This window comes from Zootermopsis nevadensis, unplaced genomic scaffold, assembly GCF_977971745.1.
Source record: "Zootermopsis nevadensis isolate Lab colony 2312 unplaced genomic scaffold, Znev_1.0 Znev_ptg000001l, whole genome shotgun sequence".
In the NCBI taxonomy this organism is placed as follows: Eukaryota; Metazoa; Arthropoda; class Insecta; order Blattodea; family Termopsidae; genus Zootermopsis; species Zootermopsis nevadensis.
In genome coordinates, this window is record NW_028259133.1 from 46,165 (window position 1) to 62,874 (window position 16,710).

The 16,710-nt window shown below is 40.4% G+C and overlaps 2 protein-coding genes and 1 long non-coding RNA gene across 4 annotated transcripts; 1 reads left to right on the forward strand and 2 right to left on the reverse strand.

Moving 5' to 3' along the window:
• Nucleotides 1-1,770: 1,770 nt before the first annotated feature.
• On the reverse strand, nt 1,771-5,367 carry LOC147875138 (uncharacterized). The gene is made up of 3 exons (XR_015534031.1): nt 5,227-5,367; nt 3,783-3,890; nt 1,771-2,283 (listed from the first exon to the last, which is right to left on the reverse strand). It is a non-coding gene; the product is annotated as an uncharacterized LOC147875138 (long non-coding RNA).
• Nucleotides 3,890-7,194, forward strand: LOC147875139 (translocon-associated protein subunit beta-like). Its single transcript, XM_087354802.1, has 2 exons — nt 3,890-5,499; nt 6,220-7,194. Exons 1-2 carry the CDS (start codon nt 4,927-4,929, stop codon nt 6,304-6,306), a joined length of 660 nt encoding a protein of 219 aa, XP_087210928.1. The 5' UTR covers nt 3,890-4,926; the 3' UTR covers nt 6,307-7,194.
• Nucleotides 6,377-16,698, reverse strand: LOC147875140 (peroxisomal multifunctional enzyme type 2-like). 2 transcript variants are annotated; one of them, XM_087344136.1, is made up of 15 exons: nt 16,485-16,696; nt 16,223-16,306; nt 15,563-15,700; nt 15,186-15,335; nt 14,564-14,708; nt 13,998-14,125; nt 13,653-13,769; nt 13,060-13,259; nt 12,566-12,626; nt 12,329-12,492; nt 10,892-11,015; nt 10,541-10,713; nt 9,961-10,137; nt 9,052-9,213; nt 6,377-6,593 (listed from the first exon to the last, which is right to left on the reverse strand). In XM_087344136.1, the coding sequence occupies exons 2-15, from the start codon at nt 16,275-16,277 to the stop codon at nt 6,411-6,413; spliced, it is 1,977 nt and encodes a 658-aa protein (XP_087200262.1). In that variant the 5' UTR covers nt 16,278-16,306; nt 16,485-16,696; the 3' UTR covers nt 6,377-6,410. The 2 variants fall into 2 exon arrangements, with proteins under 2 accessions (XP_087200262.1, XP_087204636.1); XM_087348510.1 differs by lacking the exons at nt 6,377-6,593; nt 9,052-9,213 and adding an exon at nt 9,272-9,715 and having other exon boundaries at nt 16,485-16,698.
• Nucleotides 16,699-16,710: the final 12 nt, after the last annotated feature.

Here is a 16,710-nt window from a genome sequence, read left to right on the forward strand (position 1 = left end):
GTCAATCCCAAACTGCATTTACTTCTGTCAACATATCATCTCACACTTACAATCACATTTAAAGTACATCCTATAGGTCAGGTAATTACACACTTCATTCATTGTCCCATCAGGTTTCCTGTTCAGATATCAAGTCAGTCTGCGAACACACTCAACAGCTTACATGACAAGCATGCAGGTTTGATGGTTTGATTTATTTTATTTCGCTGGATTGTTTCTTTTTCGACTCATATGCTTTGATGTCTCTATGTTGTTGGTATACAACCCAACTGAGCCCCCTTTTATATATTTGTGCATAACCCCCCTCATTCTATCATATTAGGCGCCCCACCCTCCCGGTAACCCACAATTATTTTTAGAGGGCAGAAATCAGAAATCGTTTGAGTCCTGAGTCCTGCCCTCGTTTTATATTTAGAACTTAATACTACTGTAAGAATTAAGAATTAATAGTACTGTAAGAATCCGCTGGGTCTCGAACTGCCGATGTAGTACTCCGCACGCCAGCACGCTATCCATTCGGCTACCAGGCTCCTACAAGATTACGATTCTGGATCTTCCTGATATATCGATGCCCTGCTCTTTCCCGCCAAATCAAATCGTAGTTTATTGGGTTCGCTACTAGAATTCGCTGTAGTCAAGTTCGCGCAGAGATAGAGATAGAGAGAGAGAGAGAGAGTTGGTAAAATTTGTTGCGTGAATCTAGTCTTCGGAGTCTTGGAGGTGCTGTAAGTTTATGTGTGCGAACAGCGATCTAGGTGGGCTGTCATCAGGTTACGGAATGATAGGGTGTTCTCGTTTAACGGTTGAGGTTATGTGTCGATGATTCCCGAGGAATCAAATAAATAAACGCCATGAGGCGTTTACGGCATTGATAAGTGACATTTATATACTCAGAAGTGTGTGTGGTGTGCCCCCCTCCCCAAGAACAAAAGTACATGTTCAATCAACTGCGTCATCAGAATGCTGTTTATTTTTGCATTTGTGTTAGTTAAAAGTGAATGCATTTTGTCTTTCTGGGAATAGCTGAGAGAAGAAGCTTAATTGATCCTTGGGATTTTACTCGGGGAAAAGCTGTCTGTCACCTGACCAGCCTACTGCTTGCCAGGAAATCAGTGCAGTATGTTCAGTACACTTGGCAGGCTCACTTCATATCGCAACAGAAACCTGACCTGCCTACTGCTTGCTCAATTTATTTTTATGTTTTGCCGTATCACAATGTTGTTGCACATTAAATCCCTTACCAGCTGTAACATTAACTTCACAAAGTTTACAGAACAGAATTGTTCCATCAGAACTAAAATATTCCTCACCGAAATCTTTAATGAAAGCTCTTAACTTTGCACTTTCAGAACACCACTTTTGGCATCTGAACTAAATGAAGGATTCACTGTAAATGCCCGAGAAATGTAGTTTCAAGTAAGAATTTCATACCCAAAATATGAATTTTATCCTCAAAATATAACCAAAATGATCCTAACCATGAATCACCAGTATTGTTCCCAACAAACTGTGGTCAACCAGTGTCCTTGAAGATCTAAACATGATTTTGTGATTGTAAATAAAATTTTCATGAAGCAGAGTCCTTGAGAAGCTAATAGTAGATCATACAGTAAAGACTGCACCAAACCCTTAATTTAGTATGACTCCTTCTTGTTCCTGTACGAACAAATATCTTTGAACAGAATGAGCAGTTGATTGATCCACTGGTTGCTTAGCCGCCTGACTGTGATTAAGAGATCAAGTGGCTAAAAGGGTGAATGAACTGACTAATTGATTCGTAGGCTATTTAATAATTATATTTCAACCGTACAAATTACTTAATACTAAATGGGATTAGGATTATTGTGAATGGAGGATCCAAGACATGAAATTGTAATCTGAACAAAATTAAACAAACAGCGATGCAAATACATAGTAATTAAATGGCTAATTTGAAGGAAAAAAAACATGCACAAACAATATTGATTATATAACTATCCACTGCTAATACTGAAGTGCCACTACATTCCTTGGGCAACACCAACCACCCACTGGTTTCTTGATTTGAACACTTTCCCAAAAAAACAGCACAATTCATGAAGCTCCTCATTATGTAATTTTCTCTCGCTGCCTGTATGTTTCTCTTAGTTACATGTATTCTGCTCATCACAGACATCAGTGCAAGACACCAAGTTTAACACCCACACAAAACAGCAGGTGAAATAAGTAGCCATTATTATCTGTAATTAAGAACTTTTCCAAAAGCAGGAACTTTCAACGATGAAGCATGAACTGGCCTTCAACCTAATAGAGGAAATAAATGTCTTAAATATACTGTCTCTTAGTATAACGATATTGCACAGTTCAGTATCACCTCACAATTTAATAAATATAGTCATTTCTTTCACTCTGATGTTGGAAACATACATGGCACCTATCACACCGTGCAAAGACGTCCATTCGACACAGCCCACACTGACAGGTTAATATTTCCCACTTATAGGACCACAGTTCCCTTGTTCTGTAGTGTCCTCTGTATCAATGAAACATTATGTCCATGTGACCATGCACTCTTTCTCCTACACAGTGACAATTCTAAGGCCATGTGATATCCCCAATTTCATCATGATCATGTAGTGACTGCTTACCATAATATACTACCAACATAATAAACAGCAATTACCTGGCATCTCACAGCATTAGTGGGGGAGCCTACACAGACAAGACATGCAACATAAATCACATGCGTTGCGCATATGCGCGTGCCAATCCAAATGTTCTTGGATCAGCACACAAGAACAAAACACAATTCTAACACACATGAAGAATCACAGCAAGCTACATAAAGGTGAAAAATCACTAACACACTGTCTGACCGGTATTCTACACTACTGTGAATGAAACAGTGATCCACAGAGCAATAAAATTAATTTAGTGTCCTACAAAACAACTCATTACAAAGATGGTTGCCTGCGACGTTGCACACACTGATTTTTACATTAAATGGTGCAACAACCTGCAAGACAGCCACCTCCATATTCACTATCATAAGAACCTCAAAACTCAATTCAGTAATGGCAGATGACAAAGTTAAAATGAACAGAAGATCAAGAGAACTGAAATGGTAGATATTCACACCAAATTTCACAAAGACCAGTCAACTGCTGTGTAACTGAATCAGGCTAGATGGACATACACATGCAGCTTACTTAATTAATAAGACTGCTTTATAAGTCATTCAAAAACCACTGGATCAACTGGCATATTCTGATACACTATGATCAGATTCAACTGGAAGATCTGAGGAAACTGACAAAAAAAACCCTCTTCAGTCAGGACAGCAAATCCCCTGCTGAGACTTGTGCATAGGACGTAATTCATTTGAGAAACAGGAGTGCTAACACCACACTGCTATAATTTACTGGTAGAATCACTCCTTCCCAAACGAGGATTTGCACAGAATAGTTTTGTCCATGTACTACACAACAATTCAGATCATTTTTTCCTTACGCATAGGAGATATTTATTTATGGGGGATTTACACTAGTGACAGACTTCCTTCCTGTTGCTATAAAACAAGTTTGTGTCCCAAATTCCCCAAACCCTATTTCCTTCATGTATTCTAAAACACAGGTAACCCACAAATTTAGCATTCTGTACTTGCTATAGTACATTCTTTTCCAACTGAAACACATTTGCTCATCTTACATTCAGTTCACATATGAATAAAATGGGAAGAACCCTGAGAGAAGGCACAGACAGACCACAGAAATCACGTCCACAACATTCACAATAACACTCACCTGCGAGCTTCTTCGTACTTAATCTGCTGTCGCAAGAACACCGCATTCTTCAGCAGTTCCTGTATGTTACCAAGGTTTTCCTCTTCCCCCTCCATAGACTTCACTGCCCTGGAGAACAATACAACTGCTGAAAAAACTACACAAAGTTCTGGGAAGGTCTTGTGATTCTCACTTTTCTTCCAAATCATATATATATAGATAGATAGACACACGCCCACACACCATATTTGGCGACTTTGTGTCAGGACTCAGGATCTTATTCCTTTGCCAGGCAGAAATGTCAAATGAATGAAGGTCTAAAATCACTAAGTTAATTGATTAAATAATAAGCTTTCCTTGTAACATAAAGAAATTACACTTCACATAATTCAAAATGTCAACTAGAAATGAGCAAGATGCTGCTACAAGCCTGTGGAAAAGTATTCACTTGGGAACAAGGTTCCTCTTGAATACTAGTGAACTAACAGAATTTCCTTTAAACCTTACCCAACGGCATACTCCACATCGTAGCAACGTCCCTGCAACTCATGATGCAGTCTGGTAACTTCTACCCTCTTCTCCACCGTCAGGAGGCAGTGCTTTGCAATGTTACGTATATAAGTTCAACATAAACAACTCAATCCATGTTTGACACGTTTTCAAACCTTTTTTAACTTTCATTTCCAATTCCGGGTCTGATGACAGAGACATCGACATGATTCTCAACACAGTTACGTTATATTACCGATAACAAAGCACATCCATATGTGCCTAATAATTATTCCAAATAATCGCATACGAAGTACAGCCGATTAACAAACTACAGTTCTGAGTTACAAAGCATGTTACAAACTATGGAACTTCTAAACTTCCGTGTTTAACAGTGAAGCCAAAACAGTTTCATTTTAACATTGGCAACGGCTGGAACGGTATATTTTATCGTCATTAACTTTTAAATTGGTGACAATGAAGGGAACCGGAACTAATTTTTAAGTGCGGTCATTGCCAGTAGGAGTCGAATTACATGCTTTGTTGCTTGTGAGTTGGCAACGAGTTGGAAGTTTTGATAAAGAAGTGCCATTCCGTTGGGAAAGATTCGAAGTACTCGTGCGTACAACACGTTGGGGAGTGTATAAATTAATATTTCGTTAAAAGTCTTGAAAGAATGAAATTTCTAAGTATTTTTGTTCTCGCAGCCCTAGCTGCTTATGTAGATGGTAATGAGGAAGAAGAAACGGGTGCCAGATTGCTAATTTCGAAACAGATACTGAATAGATATCTGGTTGAAGACATGGACATAGTAGCTGGGATATTTAGATGTCATATTGTTTCAGAAAAATTATCGTCCGGTTGTTTTTGCAGAATAGAAATTTTTACATATCATAGGCCGTTTATGTTACAAGCCAAAGAATATGGAGCATCTCATGATAATATTGTATTTAGTACCCATATAATACCAACATACCTCATAAACTTGTTTGATTATAACACACAACATTCTTTGCAGTACACACTATACAATGTTGGCACAAGTACTGCTCTTGGTGTTAAGCTGAGTGACAGTAGCTTTCACAAAGAGGCCTTCACTTTGGTGGGTGGTCAGCTCAACATCAAGATTGACAGGATCCCTGCAGGGACAAATGTATCTCATGTAGTAGTTGTCAGACCAAGGAAATATGGATACTTCAACTTCACAGCTGCAGAAGTCAACTACAGATCAACAGAGGATGCCTCTGAAGTGAGTTATGACTTGCATGGACCGTGGTCAAAATTTATAGAAATGTTTGCAATTTCCATTGTGCTGGTCCTAAATTATATATTTAGAATGTACAGGAAGCCATTGTAAAATAATGAGCATAAAACACAAATTCTTCAGATTGATAAAATGATTTTCATTTTGAAACATTTAAATATTACTTGGAAAATCCATCTATGGACACCATACTTGTTTCTGTCTGCTTCTCTGATATTCAAAGCTCATAATTAAAATGAACTGAGGACTGAATATAGCTAACATCAAAGCTAAAATTGAATATTAATCTCCAAACTTCTTACAAGTCTTCCAAGTGGTGTTCCTCAGGTTTCACCATCAAATTTCTGCATACATTTCATTTTTCCAGAACTTCTTGACAAATACATATGCCACAAAGCCTCTAATCATGTAAAATTCCTAAGTTTATCTCTTGTTTTGTTTTTTGGGTTTCTGTTAACATCGTCACACACTGCTCCTGTAGGACGCAACAGAAATGCATAACAAGTCTTTCCGTGAAGATTTCTGTCTTCTGGGTTATTGCGCTGTGTAGTCTGGTCGATGTTAACCAACGTTTCAGAGGTCATACTGCCTCCGTCATCAGGGCGATGAATATGACCAGACTACACAGCGCAATAACCCAGAAGACAGAAATCTTCATATTCACCGCTGTGAGAACCTCAAGTCTTACAAGTCTTTCCGTTTCAGCTGCAAGTGGCCGTGACAAGCGAACCCGGCGAGGGTCTCATCATTGCCTTCCGTGACTATGATAAGAAAACCCTGTCTCTCAAATGAGATACAAACCCAAGATCTGCCAGATATGAAGTAGGAGAGTTAACCACACAGACAAAACGTTTAACAGATGAAAGTTTTAAGTTAGTCTGTATAAAATTTACTCTCTAACAGTGCTGTAAATCCATGACAACTGTGTGATACATACTCCAGGTGGCAACAGTATTGCCATCTTTGGTGATGTTGTACTGGAACACACCACCGATCTTCTTGGCACGCTCTGGGTTTGCCGCAACCCGCTTTTTCAGCAAGTCAAACACACCATCCGAATCCAGCGCTGATGTGGATGCCTGCACCAACAATGCAACCTCACATTACAGTTTACAAAGCCACCAACATCATACACCATTTCTGCATGTCTCTAGGAACCTGTTAACTCTCTGGTGATAGAAAACAAAGGTCGAACATTGCCAATACCAAACAGTTTCACTAGCTGCAGGACCAAGCCACTTTGGCACAGTTCAAACACATCTGTATTTGTCTAAGATCCAGCTTAATATTATCCTCCCCTTAAATTCTCAGTCTTACTTATGTCCAATTTTTTTAACAGGATTCCCACCAAACTATGCATACATTATGTGTTTTCATCTTATGAACAACACATTTAGTCCTTTAGTTCACTATCCTAAGAATCCACTTATTTGATCCTTCAACATCCCAAATAATATTTGGTTGTTTTCAAACACAATTTAGGTTCTTCACACAAAGAAAGAAACCATATTTTACAACCATACAAAAGTGGAAAAATATGGATATGATGTAACTTGATCTTTAGCATTACTGAGAGTAGTTTCGATGGTTACACACTCTGTAATCAATAATGAGTACTTCCTGAACGTGTTAAATATTTATGAATACTATATTTTTAGCTTAAAAACAAATGCAAAACAATGTTCATATTTTCATTCTATGTCAGGACATGAGATGTGCCTCTGAACTACAAATTCCAGTTTTCACTTCCCTCACCTTGGTGGACCTCATCACAGCAGGCATAGTGACTGACTGATGCAACCAGCATACATCAGAGCTACTCACTTGTGTTTCTTCCATGACCTTGAACACAGCTACTGTACTGTACTGTACTGTACTGTACTGTACATGTTATCAAGACAACCTTACATGTAGGCTAAAGTGCAAAGTCTTTCCTGCCTCCTTGACAGTGACTCAGCTAGTCAAAAAACTTACTGCTTTTACAAAACAAAGGTTCATTATTCTGTTAGACAAAACACACACAAATGACCATATCATGACTCGGCTCCACCCCCAGCTTCATGCCAAAATTTTTTCCAAGTCTAAGCCAATTTCTGACCTAATGACATTTTACATAAACAAGTGTAGTGAAACAATGTATTCATGTGACAACTTCTCTTTGTCTCCCACAGTTCACTATTCACAAAGCACTAAGTGAACTGTACAAATCGTGAAGTTTGTTCCTCACTTTGCCCACTGAAGATGCAAATATCCTGAGAAATTGATTTGCAGATATTTACCATAAGCTGGAAATGTAACTAGGAAAGAGAAAACAAAGAAATTCCATAGAGCTCTTGAGTAACCTCTGAAGACCAACTAGATAATTAAAGAAAATAATTAACCCCTTCAGCCACAGTGAAGGTGCATAATATTCTATCAATCCATTGTTACCTCAAAGAAAACACAACACGTCTCCACGACAACACTAAACTAGTTAATGCTGCTTAGAGAAATAAATTACTGTTTATTCTGAGATCAATATAAAACCCACATTATATATTCTGTGGGCAAAATGCAGAGATAATGACTGTTACAGCAGGTGGTACATACAGTTACAACTCAGCTTTAAAGGGTTAAAATGGATCTTACTGAAGATGTGATACTAGCAATGCTGTAATGTTTGGGATCTTAACAAAAAAGGAAACATAACCTTGTCACTGAGAGTAAGAAATTGCTAGGCTGAACAATGCAGGTTATCACAAGATAACAGAATATCAGTTACACTTTATAGCGATTATAAACACAACTTGCAATCTGTAGGAACAAACACCACACAGCTCAGGCCTGCCTCATGGACTTATCTTGAACCACTTGAACACAATCCACAACCTAACACCCAGTATTTTAAAGATCCATTTTAATATTACACTCCCATCTATGAGTTGGTCTCTGAAGCCATCTCTTCCCTCAGGTTTTCCACACAAAATTCTGTACTCATTTCATGTCTTGCTCATGCATGCTGTATGCCCTGCCCATCAGAGCTTTCTTATCATTTTACTAAAACTCCAGAATTAAATCTTATATTTGGCTCATTAAACCCACACTAAATTAAACATTCTCCAACACACAATTACAGAATTTACATCAAAATGTACATTTATATTAAGTAAGCTTTACATGCAAACAACACAGCTCAAATGCTTCGTCTTGTTTAGTAGCAGTGTACTGCATAATCAAATTGCATTTTTCTGTGAGGAAGCTGCAATATGTGTGACCTTTTATTTCCACTGCGTAGACATGAAATTTAACACAAAAATTTCATTGGAAAAGCTGAAAGGAAGACAGTACTTGGGAGATCTACACATACACAGACATTACTAAAATGCACCTTAGAGAAATATGATGTGAAGAAATAGATAGACTCAACCAGCTCATGACAGAGCATAAGGGCAGAATTATGTGAACGTGGTGAAAGGCCAGCAGCAACGAAATTTCTCACCAGCAGAACAACCATCATCAAAGATGATCTTGGCCCATCAGTCAGCCACAAAAACGTACCTTGTGCTGCGGGACGGATGCCTCGGTGAGATCGACATATGCGCCAGATATCACCACGCTCCCCGTCTCTTTCACCTTGGTCTGAAAGTGGATACGGTTCCCCTGTTGCCACATGTCAGTCTGTAGTGTCTGCCCAGGGATAACTGGCTTGCTGAACCGAGCCTGTAAACCAGTGACAGTCATCATTTTCTTCATACCCTCGCACTCTGATGGCCTGTGTAGTGCAACGATCTAAACCATATTAATGGGGATATCAGGTTGCATCTCAGTCCAGTTTCTGACTATCCTTCTCAGGCTAATCAGAGTTCTCCTCAGTCCCTCCAAAGAACTTCCAGCATAGTAACATGAAAATTAATATTACTGCCCCTTTCCAAATTCATACCCATTCATTATCCTCTCATTCTATCTGATGCTATATAACCTCTGAAAATGAAACAGATTCATGAAATAACATCATATTTAACAATCTCTCTGATGGAAAAAAAGTACAAAGAACTTACAAAGCAACAAGATGATAAAATTAAAAAAAAGAGACTGAAATGGTAAAATGTTATGAACAGTCCTCCGGAATTACAACTTAGAAATCTACTATCAAGCCACACCATTGCACCATGCTTCACATGAATATTTTTTTACTTACCATAGGCCTCCCTTAACGTATCCACTGTGAATGGGAGTCACGGTTATGAAGTATTCCAACAGGGATGCGAGAAAATAGGAAAGCATGTGGAAAGAATAAGAAAGTACAATGACTGACATCAACTGAACTGTACATCAGACACGGAAGAGGCAAGTGAAAAATGCTGTGAACACAAACAATCCATAGAACAACAGAAAGAGGGTGCTGGAATGTTATCATGAGAATGTGAAAATAGGAAAGCCCCAAAAAGAGATGTTTCTATTACACACCTTTATGGCTTTGAATTTGGTTGGATCATTATCCGCATACTGCTGTAGGACATGGCGGGCTGAGAAGCCCAGCGAACACAGACCGTGCAGGATGGGCCGATCAAATCCACCAAATGCAGCCACATTCGGGTCAATGTGAAGTGGGTTGCAGTCTCCAGACAGTCGGTAGAGTGCAGCCTGCAGGAAATAATGTTGAAGTGAAGAAACATTGACAATTAATTTGTAGGTGTGTTTATGATCTCTCTCCATACTAAATTCTACAGACTTAGCTGCAGTGTTTCATTAGTCATAATTTTCACACACAGCAATAAGTGCAGATTCAAAGCAGTCAGCATTTTCAGTCTACATCAAATAATCTTAAGGATGCACATTTTACAAAGCTCTATCACCACAAATATGTCAAGATCTTAATTAGATTGTGCTTCTTCTCCATATTTCACACGTTAGTACTACTGACAGAAGAAACTAAAAATACATACACAGAATAAGAAAAGTTACATTCACTCCCCCCCCCCCCCCCCCCCCCAAGAAAAATAACCAAAGAGCCTCACACGTAACACATGCTTCCCTCTATTCTGACCTGATCAAGAGACGTGTGTTGCTCAACAGACAAATCAGGAATCCGCTTTGGTGGTTCTGCTGTTGGCACATGATAGGGTGAAGTACGCTTGTCTGTAACACCCTTCATTCCAACAGCAAATGTTGTCAGCAGGGACTGTGCCACCTTCTCACCACTTTCATCAAATGTCTCCACTGCAATAATGACAACAGACAGCAACTGAATTTGTATCACCTTGAAGACTAGACTTTTAAACCACTTATATTCCCCCTAGCCTAGACAGATCAAAGAAAAAGAGACACGTTACAACTGCACGAACCAAGTTGACAGAAGTTACAAATGGAATGATCATACTGCACAATTTTATCTCACCTTCCACCAGCACAACAGTCCCGGATCCCTTGTCCAACATATCCACCACCTTGCAGTGCACCTCAAGAGTCCCTTCACTGTTGATGGGACGCAGAACCTCCAAGTACTGCTCACCATGCAACATCTGGCAACATAGCAGCAACACGATCCTCCTCAGTCAACTCCAATTATGTACTCAATCGTTTCTCATTCCTTTGTGCCTCATCAGCAACCCTAAGGTTCATAATCCAATCAGTCTCTACGTCGAAACCACTGAACTATCTTTAAGTTAGCAGAACTTCTCGAATCCATTTAGTGGAAAGAAAGAAAGAAATACTTTATGATATATCTGCAAAAACAACTGAATACTGTCATTTGTTTACACGACCGAGTGGCATGCCAGTGGGAAGCATCTACACTTTGTGCAGCTCACTGAATCAGTGTGAATTCTATCCTCACTCTCTCTATGGTGCAGGATATTCTTTGAAAAACTGACTGCATACTTGGCTTCTCAAAAAATAGAACACTTTCTTTATAGAAGCCAAAGGTTCATCACTGAGTTCACAAAAGCCTGCCATAAGACTAACCTGAGCCAGCTGCATCCAGTTTGCTCCATAGATTCCTATCTCCCAAAGGTCCATCTTAACGCCATCCCACCTACGCCAATGTCTCACCCACCATCTCCTCCCTTCAGGCCTTCTAACCAATATCTTGTAAACACCCCACCCCTCCACAATGCATTCCGCATGTCCCGCCCGTCTTATCCTCCTCGATTTAATTGCCCTAACAGTATCAAGTGAGGGGTACAGTCCGTGAAGCTCATAATGCAATTTTCTTCCTGCCTCTTAGGTCGAAATATCCTAAACACTCTGTTCTCAAAGACCCTCAATCTATGTTCCTCCCTCAAAGTGGGAGACCAAGTTTAACACCCATACAGCACAACTTTTGTATCTTTAGTTTTCTTGATGTGAGATGAGAGGACAAAACATTTTGGACTGAATGATAGCAAGCATTCCCCGAGTCCACACCACACTGCTCAATTACAACTTCACTAGCATAGAATACGACCTGAATGATCCTCCGTTGCACTGAACAGAAAAACAACTCACTGCAGTATTATTTTTGCAGAAGCTGGATCTGCTTTCATTCCATGAGGACCAGCAGACTTTTAATTTCTTCCTCACTGCATGTACAGTGAACTAAACAAGTCAAGTGCGATGGAGACTGGCTATTATATTCGTAATAGACAAAGCACAGGCAGTAAAATGTGCCTTGCGTTAAGATATATGGACATGTTCAGCTGCGAAGGCAAGAAATGCACATACAGAGATGAAAACACAGCAAGAAGATTGTGAGGTGGCTCAGGGTTGCATCCGAAGGCAGGCTTCGAAATGACCGATGCTGAACCTTGCGGTTATCCTCAAAAGAGTCTGCTTATCAAGACATAACCTCACTTACCCTGGCAGGATTGAAATCCCTGCCACTGAACACCTCAGCAGTAACACTAGACTCCATCACGGCAGACACGCCTTGCAACACGAGGAACGTCGGCAACGCAGAGAAGTCTGCGTGGCCTTCATACAGGAATCTCAGGTCACTTGGGTTGGTCACAGTGCTACCAACTGCAATAAAACAAACACATTACTTGTCTGTCACACTGTCACAAACACACGCACATAATGGCACATTACTCACCTCCCAGTGCACACAGGATCAGGTCATGAGGAGTGTATTGGAACTTTGTCACAACACTCTTCTGGAAAGGAAATCAGGACCTTAAACCATGTTCACAGAATAAGTGTCATCAAAAAGACAAAAGAAGTTCAAGTCTGCACAAAGATTAGCCACCATCAATACTTGGATGGCAGCACCAGCCATTGCCAAAACTAATGTACACCTCATTTAACAAAATACTGGACCTCCAGTGGCGTAAGCCACAATGAAGCAGTCAGCTTCTTCCAACACCATACGCAAGAAACACACAACTGAAGTAACGTAAACCACGTACTACAATTATGGCGACGGGCTAAAATCCTGTACACAATAAACAAAATTAATTCTGCTCATTCATACGTCTTATACTACACTCCCTCTATACACCTCCACTGGATCGTGCTTAGACACAGGGGTAACTTGAATAATTACTATCTGAAAGCATATGCAAAAAACTACATCGAGTCATAACTCACGCCATCAGAAGAAAGCCCAGAGTTCGACTTCATCTGCTCCAGAACGGTCATCAGGGTACCAGATGCCTCCTGGATGGACTCCAATTTAACGGCAGCAGACATATCTGTCACCTTGCCCCAGTTCTCACGTACAGCCTCTGGCGTCACCAGCTCATTCATCTGTGCACGCAGCAGGCCGCCCGGTGAACGCACCAGATAACCTGAAGGTTGTCAGACAAGAACGCATCCTGATGGAAAGTTCTGCCGACACTCAGCACGGGAGGTAAACGGTTCTCTGCTTGTCTTCATTACTGCGCTTCATGGCTATTCCAAGCTGTCTCACTGAAATCAGGACCCTTGAAACATGAATCCGGTCATTCTACCGCTGTTGACACATCTACGGAAGTCCACATGCAGATTCTGCGACTTATCTACGATTGTGATTTGCAGTGAAAAAATCATTTCTGCATTTCACTGAAAGAGCAACAACAGACCCAACCTTCATGACCCTAATGAAATGCAGTCCTGTTTTGGACGGCATCACATGACTCAGAACCAGTGGTGTCGTTACAGGCATCGAGCATATTCCGAACAGGGGTGCCACTGACACTTACATTTTCCTGCCCAGCCAGCAGCAGACTCGATGATGGAGCCAGTCTCCTCACAGGATTCGTGACACAGCCACGCGACGACTGGCGCAATCAGCTCTGGGCGCAGCTGTGCAAAGAAATCTGTGCAACAAACAAGTGACTTATCAGTATCACATTAGTGTTTATAATCATGAGACAATATTAAAAACTGCTGATAACAGATCTCCAAAACATGAACTATTTATTACAACTGATAATATGACAAAAGGGTGAATATACTTCCAAAATGCACTGTTTGCATCATTTTGATGTTCATTTATTGTAAACAGAAGTGACACACTGTCAGGCTTTAGTATCAGCAGCACCCACCAGGTGGCAGGATGTCTTCAGTAAGCCGGGATGCCGCAGTTGGCACAATCACATTGCAGTGGATGTTGTCCTTCCTGCCCTCTATCGCCAACATATTGTTCAGACCAACCAGCCCCATCTTGGCAGCACTGCAACCATAAAAAAAACATACATGGACTCCTCCCAAGAAATGCATAAAGCGGCCATCGCTCACACCAACTTTCTTATTTGAGAACAACTTTTCAGCCGCACAAATTACACAGTCCTGAAAGGAAGAGCGAACTGGAGAGGATGTAGAAGTGACCCTCGGTTATATAACACACTAACCCAGCATCTGTCTTGAGGAACTGTGGGGGAAAACAGTTTCTACCATTTCTGGCAACCAAAGACAAACTTTTATTTTTATAAATAACCAGAATGTTAAATCAATATTTCATAGGCGGGGGGAGGGGTGTATTGTAATTAATACTTTTAAATCCCAAAGATATTCAAAGCAGAACAGATTAATGTCCAAGATATCACGCACACATTATACAAATGATCAATCCTATGAAAGATAAATATACTGAAGTGTCACTAACACCGACCTGTAGTTTGCCTGCCCAAAGTTCCCATATAGACCAGAATTGGAGGATGTCACAATGACACGTCCATACTTTTGTTTACGGAAGTGAGGCCACGCGGCTCGAGTTGCCTTGAAAGCACCTGTTAGGTGTACGTCCTGAATTAAGCCTGCAACAGTAACAAATGATCATTAAACCTCAACAGCACTAGTAACTAGACAAAAAAGCATGCAAAACCATCCCTGAACTCAAGAAATCTACCATAGACCCTTTTCTTTTGGCCTCCTATACAATATCAATAACAGTCAAAACAGCTCAGCATAGCAGACAGTATTTGTCAAGGTTTTCCTCAGCCTCTCTAGGCAAATGCCATGGACAGTCTCTTGAAACTGGTCAGAACCACAATGAGAATAGACGCTTGTGAATTTTAACTCTTTCAGAATTAGTCTCTGCAGAAAAATGATATTCCAATTTCACTGAACTATCAGACTTTAAGGTAAAATGGCCCCTGGGACAGCTACATAATATCCAGTCACTGGCGCTCTTAGTTTTCTGACTGACTGACTGACTGTAGCAGTCCAAATACACTGAAAGTACCCCACAATCTGATATTATGGCCAAGAATAAGATTTAATCTCAAACATACTCCAGTCTGCGTCACTAATCCTGGAGAATGACTTGTCCAGGATCCCAGCATTGTTCACTACCACATCTACTCGTCCAAACTCTTCCAGAGCCGTCTCTATAATCTTCTCTCCATTCACCACACAATCATAGTTGGCTACAGCCTTGCCACCTACCAGAAACAAAACAATCTACGATACAGATGCAATCCCGCGGTGCTGCGACTTCACCGTAAAACAGAAGTTGGAAAGGAAAGGGAATCAGACGGAGGTGGTAGAGGGGGACACAAGGAAGCAGTTTGTAAGAAGGAAGGAGAAAGAGAAGAGGTGAGAGGACAAACAAGAAACTTACATGCGAATGCAGTAGCAGCCAACAAGCATCATAATGCACTAAACCCACCTTTGTGCCGGATCTCTTCTACAACACTGTCTGCTGCACTGCTACTCTTCCCATCGCCATGGCGACCACCACCAAGGTCATTCACCACAACTGATGCTCCACGCTCCGCAAACAGCAGGGCATATGCTTTACCCAGGCCTGAAACATAAAGTCATGGCTGGTCAGAATTATGAGGAACTGGCACACAAGAAATGATAAGTGGGTGAAACGACACACAGAACTGTTCATTGCAAGAAGTTGTAAGCAAATGCCATGATTAATACGATTATGAGACAATGGAAACAGACAAATGATAAAAGAGAAGGGTATTAACTCACCTCTGCAGTGCACACATCACATGGCATGTGGAGTCTCATCATACTTTAATATTATCATGACAACTTTTATCCATGGAAATGGACACACACAAACTGGTACAATTAAAACTGGAAACATACTGTTGTAGCAGCCCACACCCTTCAATTTCATATTTTTGTCTTAACAAATGAGGGAAAGAACTATATTTTTTTTGTACAATATAGTCATTAATGAAGCTGAAACCGCGAAGACAAGAACGATAACCTAAAATAATTTCGACAAGAATTAAATATTTCCGAAAGAAAGTCTTGCATACTAGAAAAGCGATCAGGCACAAACATTATTTTCGTGTACGATAATCACCTGCACCAGCTCCTGTAACTACAACCACTCGGCCATCGAATCGCAGATCTGTCATGCTTAATAGGGCCCTACAGAAGTCCGAACCTGAAACAAGACGAAGTTACGTGACCAAACACACGGATAAGGTAGTACAAGTGCAAGATTAACCAGTACTTCGTACCTTGTTTACTTTCGTGTGTATAACTGCGAAGTCATCGTCAAGAAATAATGTAACCGTTAAAATTATAATACAACGCACAAATTGCTAAATCTTACTACGTACGATAAATCCGCCGCTGTCTAGTCGTAGACTCCAAGACACAATCCACTACCACGAGATCATCACAGTTTGTGTGCTTGTTTTTTCAGACCTTCGCATCAGATACGGCCAGTCTGCTGTCTGACATAACTGCAAAACCTCTGTACAAGAAATATGTACTGTACTTCAAAACAGGTTACGAAAGTGATCGACGCAATTTCGCTAGTCATTCTTTCCCATATCGATATAT

Excerpts from the sequence above, each read along its gene's own strand:
- LOC147875139 (XM_087354802.1), top strand. The coding sequence starts at position 4,927 with ATGAAATTTCTAAGTATTTTTGTTCTCGCAGCCCTAGCTGCTTATGTA. Across the intron at positions 5,500-6,219 it reads CAACAGAGGATGCCTCTGAA|CTGCAAGTGGCCGTGACAAG; the intron begins GTGAGTTATGAC and ends TTTCCGTTTCAG.
- LOC147875140 (XM_087344136.1), bottom strand. The coding sequence starts at position 16,277 with ATGACAGATCTGCGATTCGATGGCCGAGTGGTTGTAGTTACAGGAGCT. Across the intron at positions 15,701-16,222 it reads AGTTACAGGAGCTGGTGCAG|GCCTGGGTAAAGCATATGCC; the intron begins GTGATTATCGTA and ends TTTATGTTTCAG. Across the intron at positions 13,770-13,997 it reads TGAAGACATCCTGCCACCTG|ATTTCTTTGCACAGCTGCGC; the intron begins GTGGGTGCTGCT and ends TTTGTTGCACAG.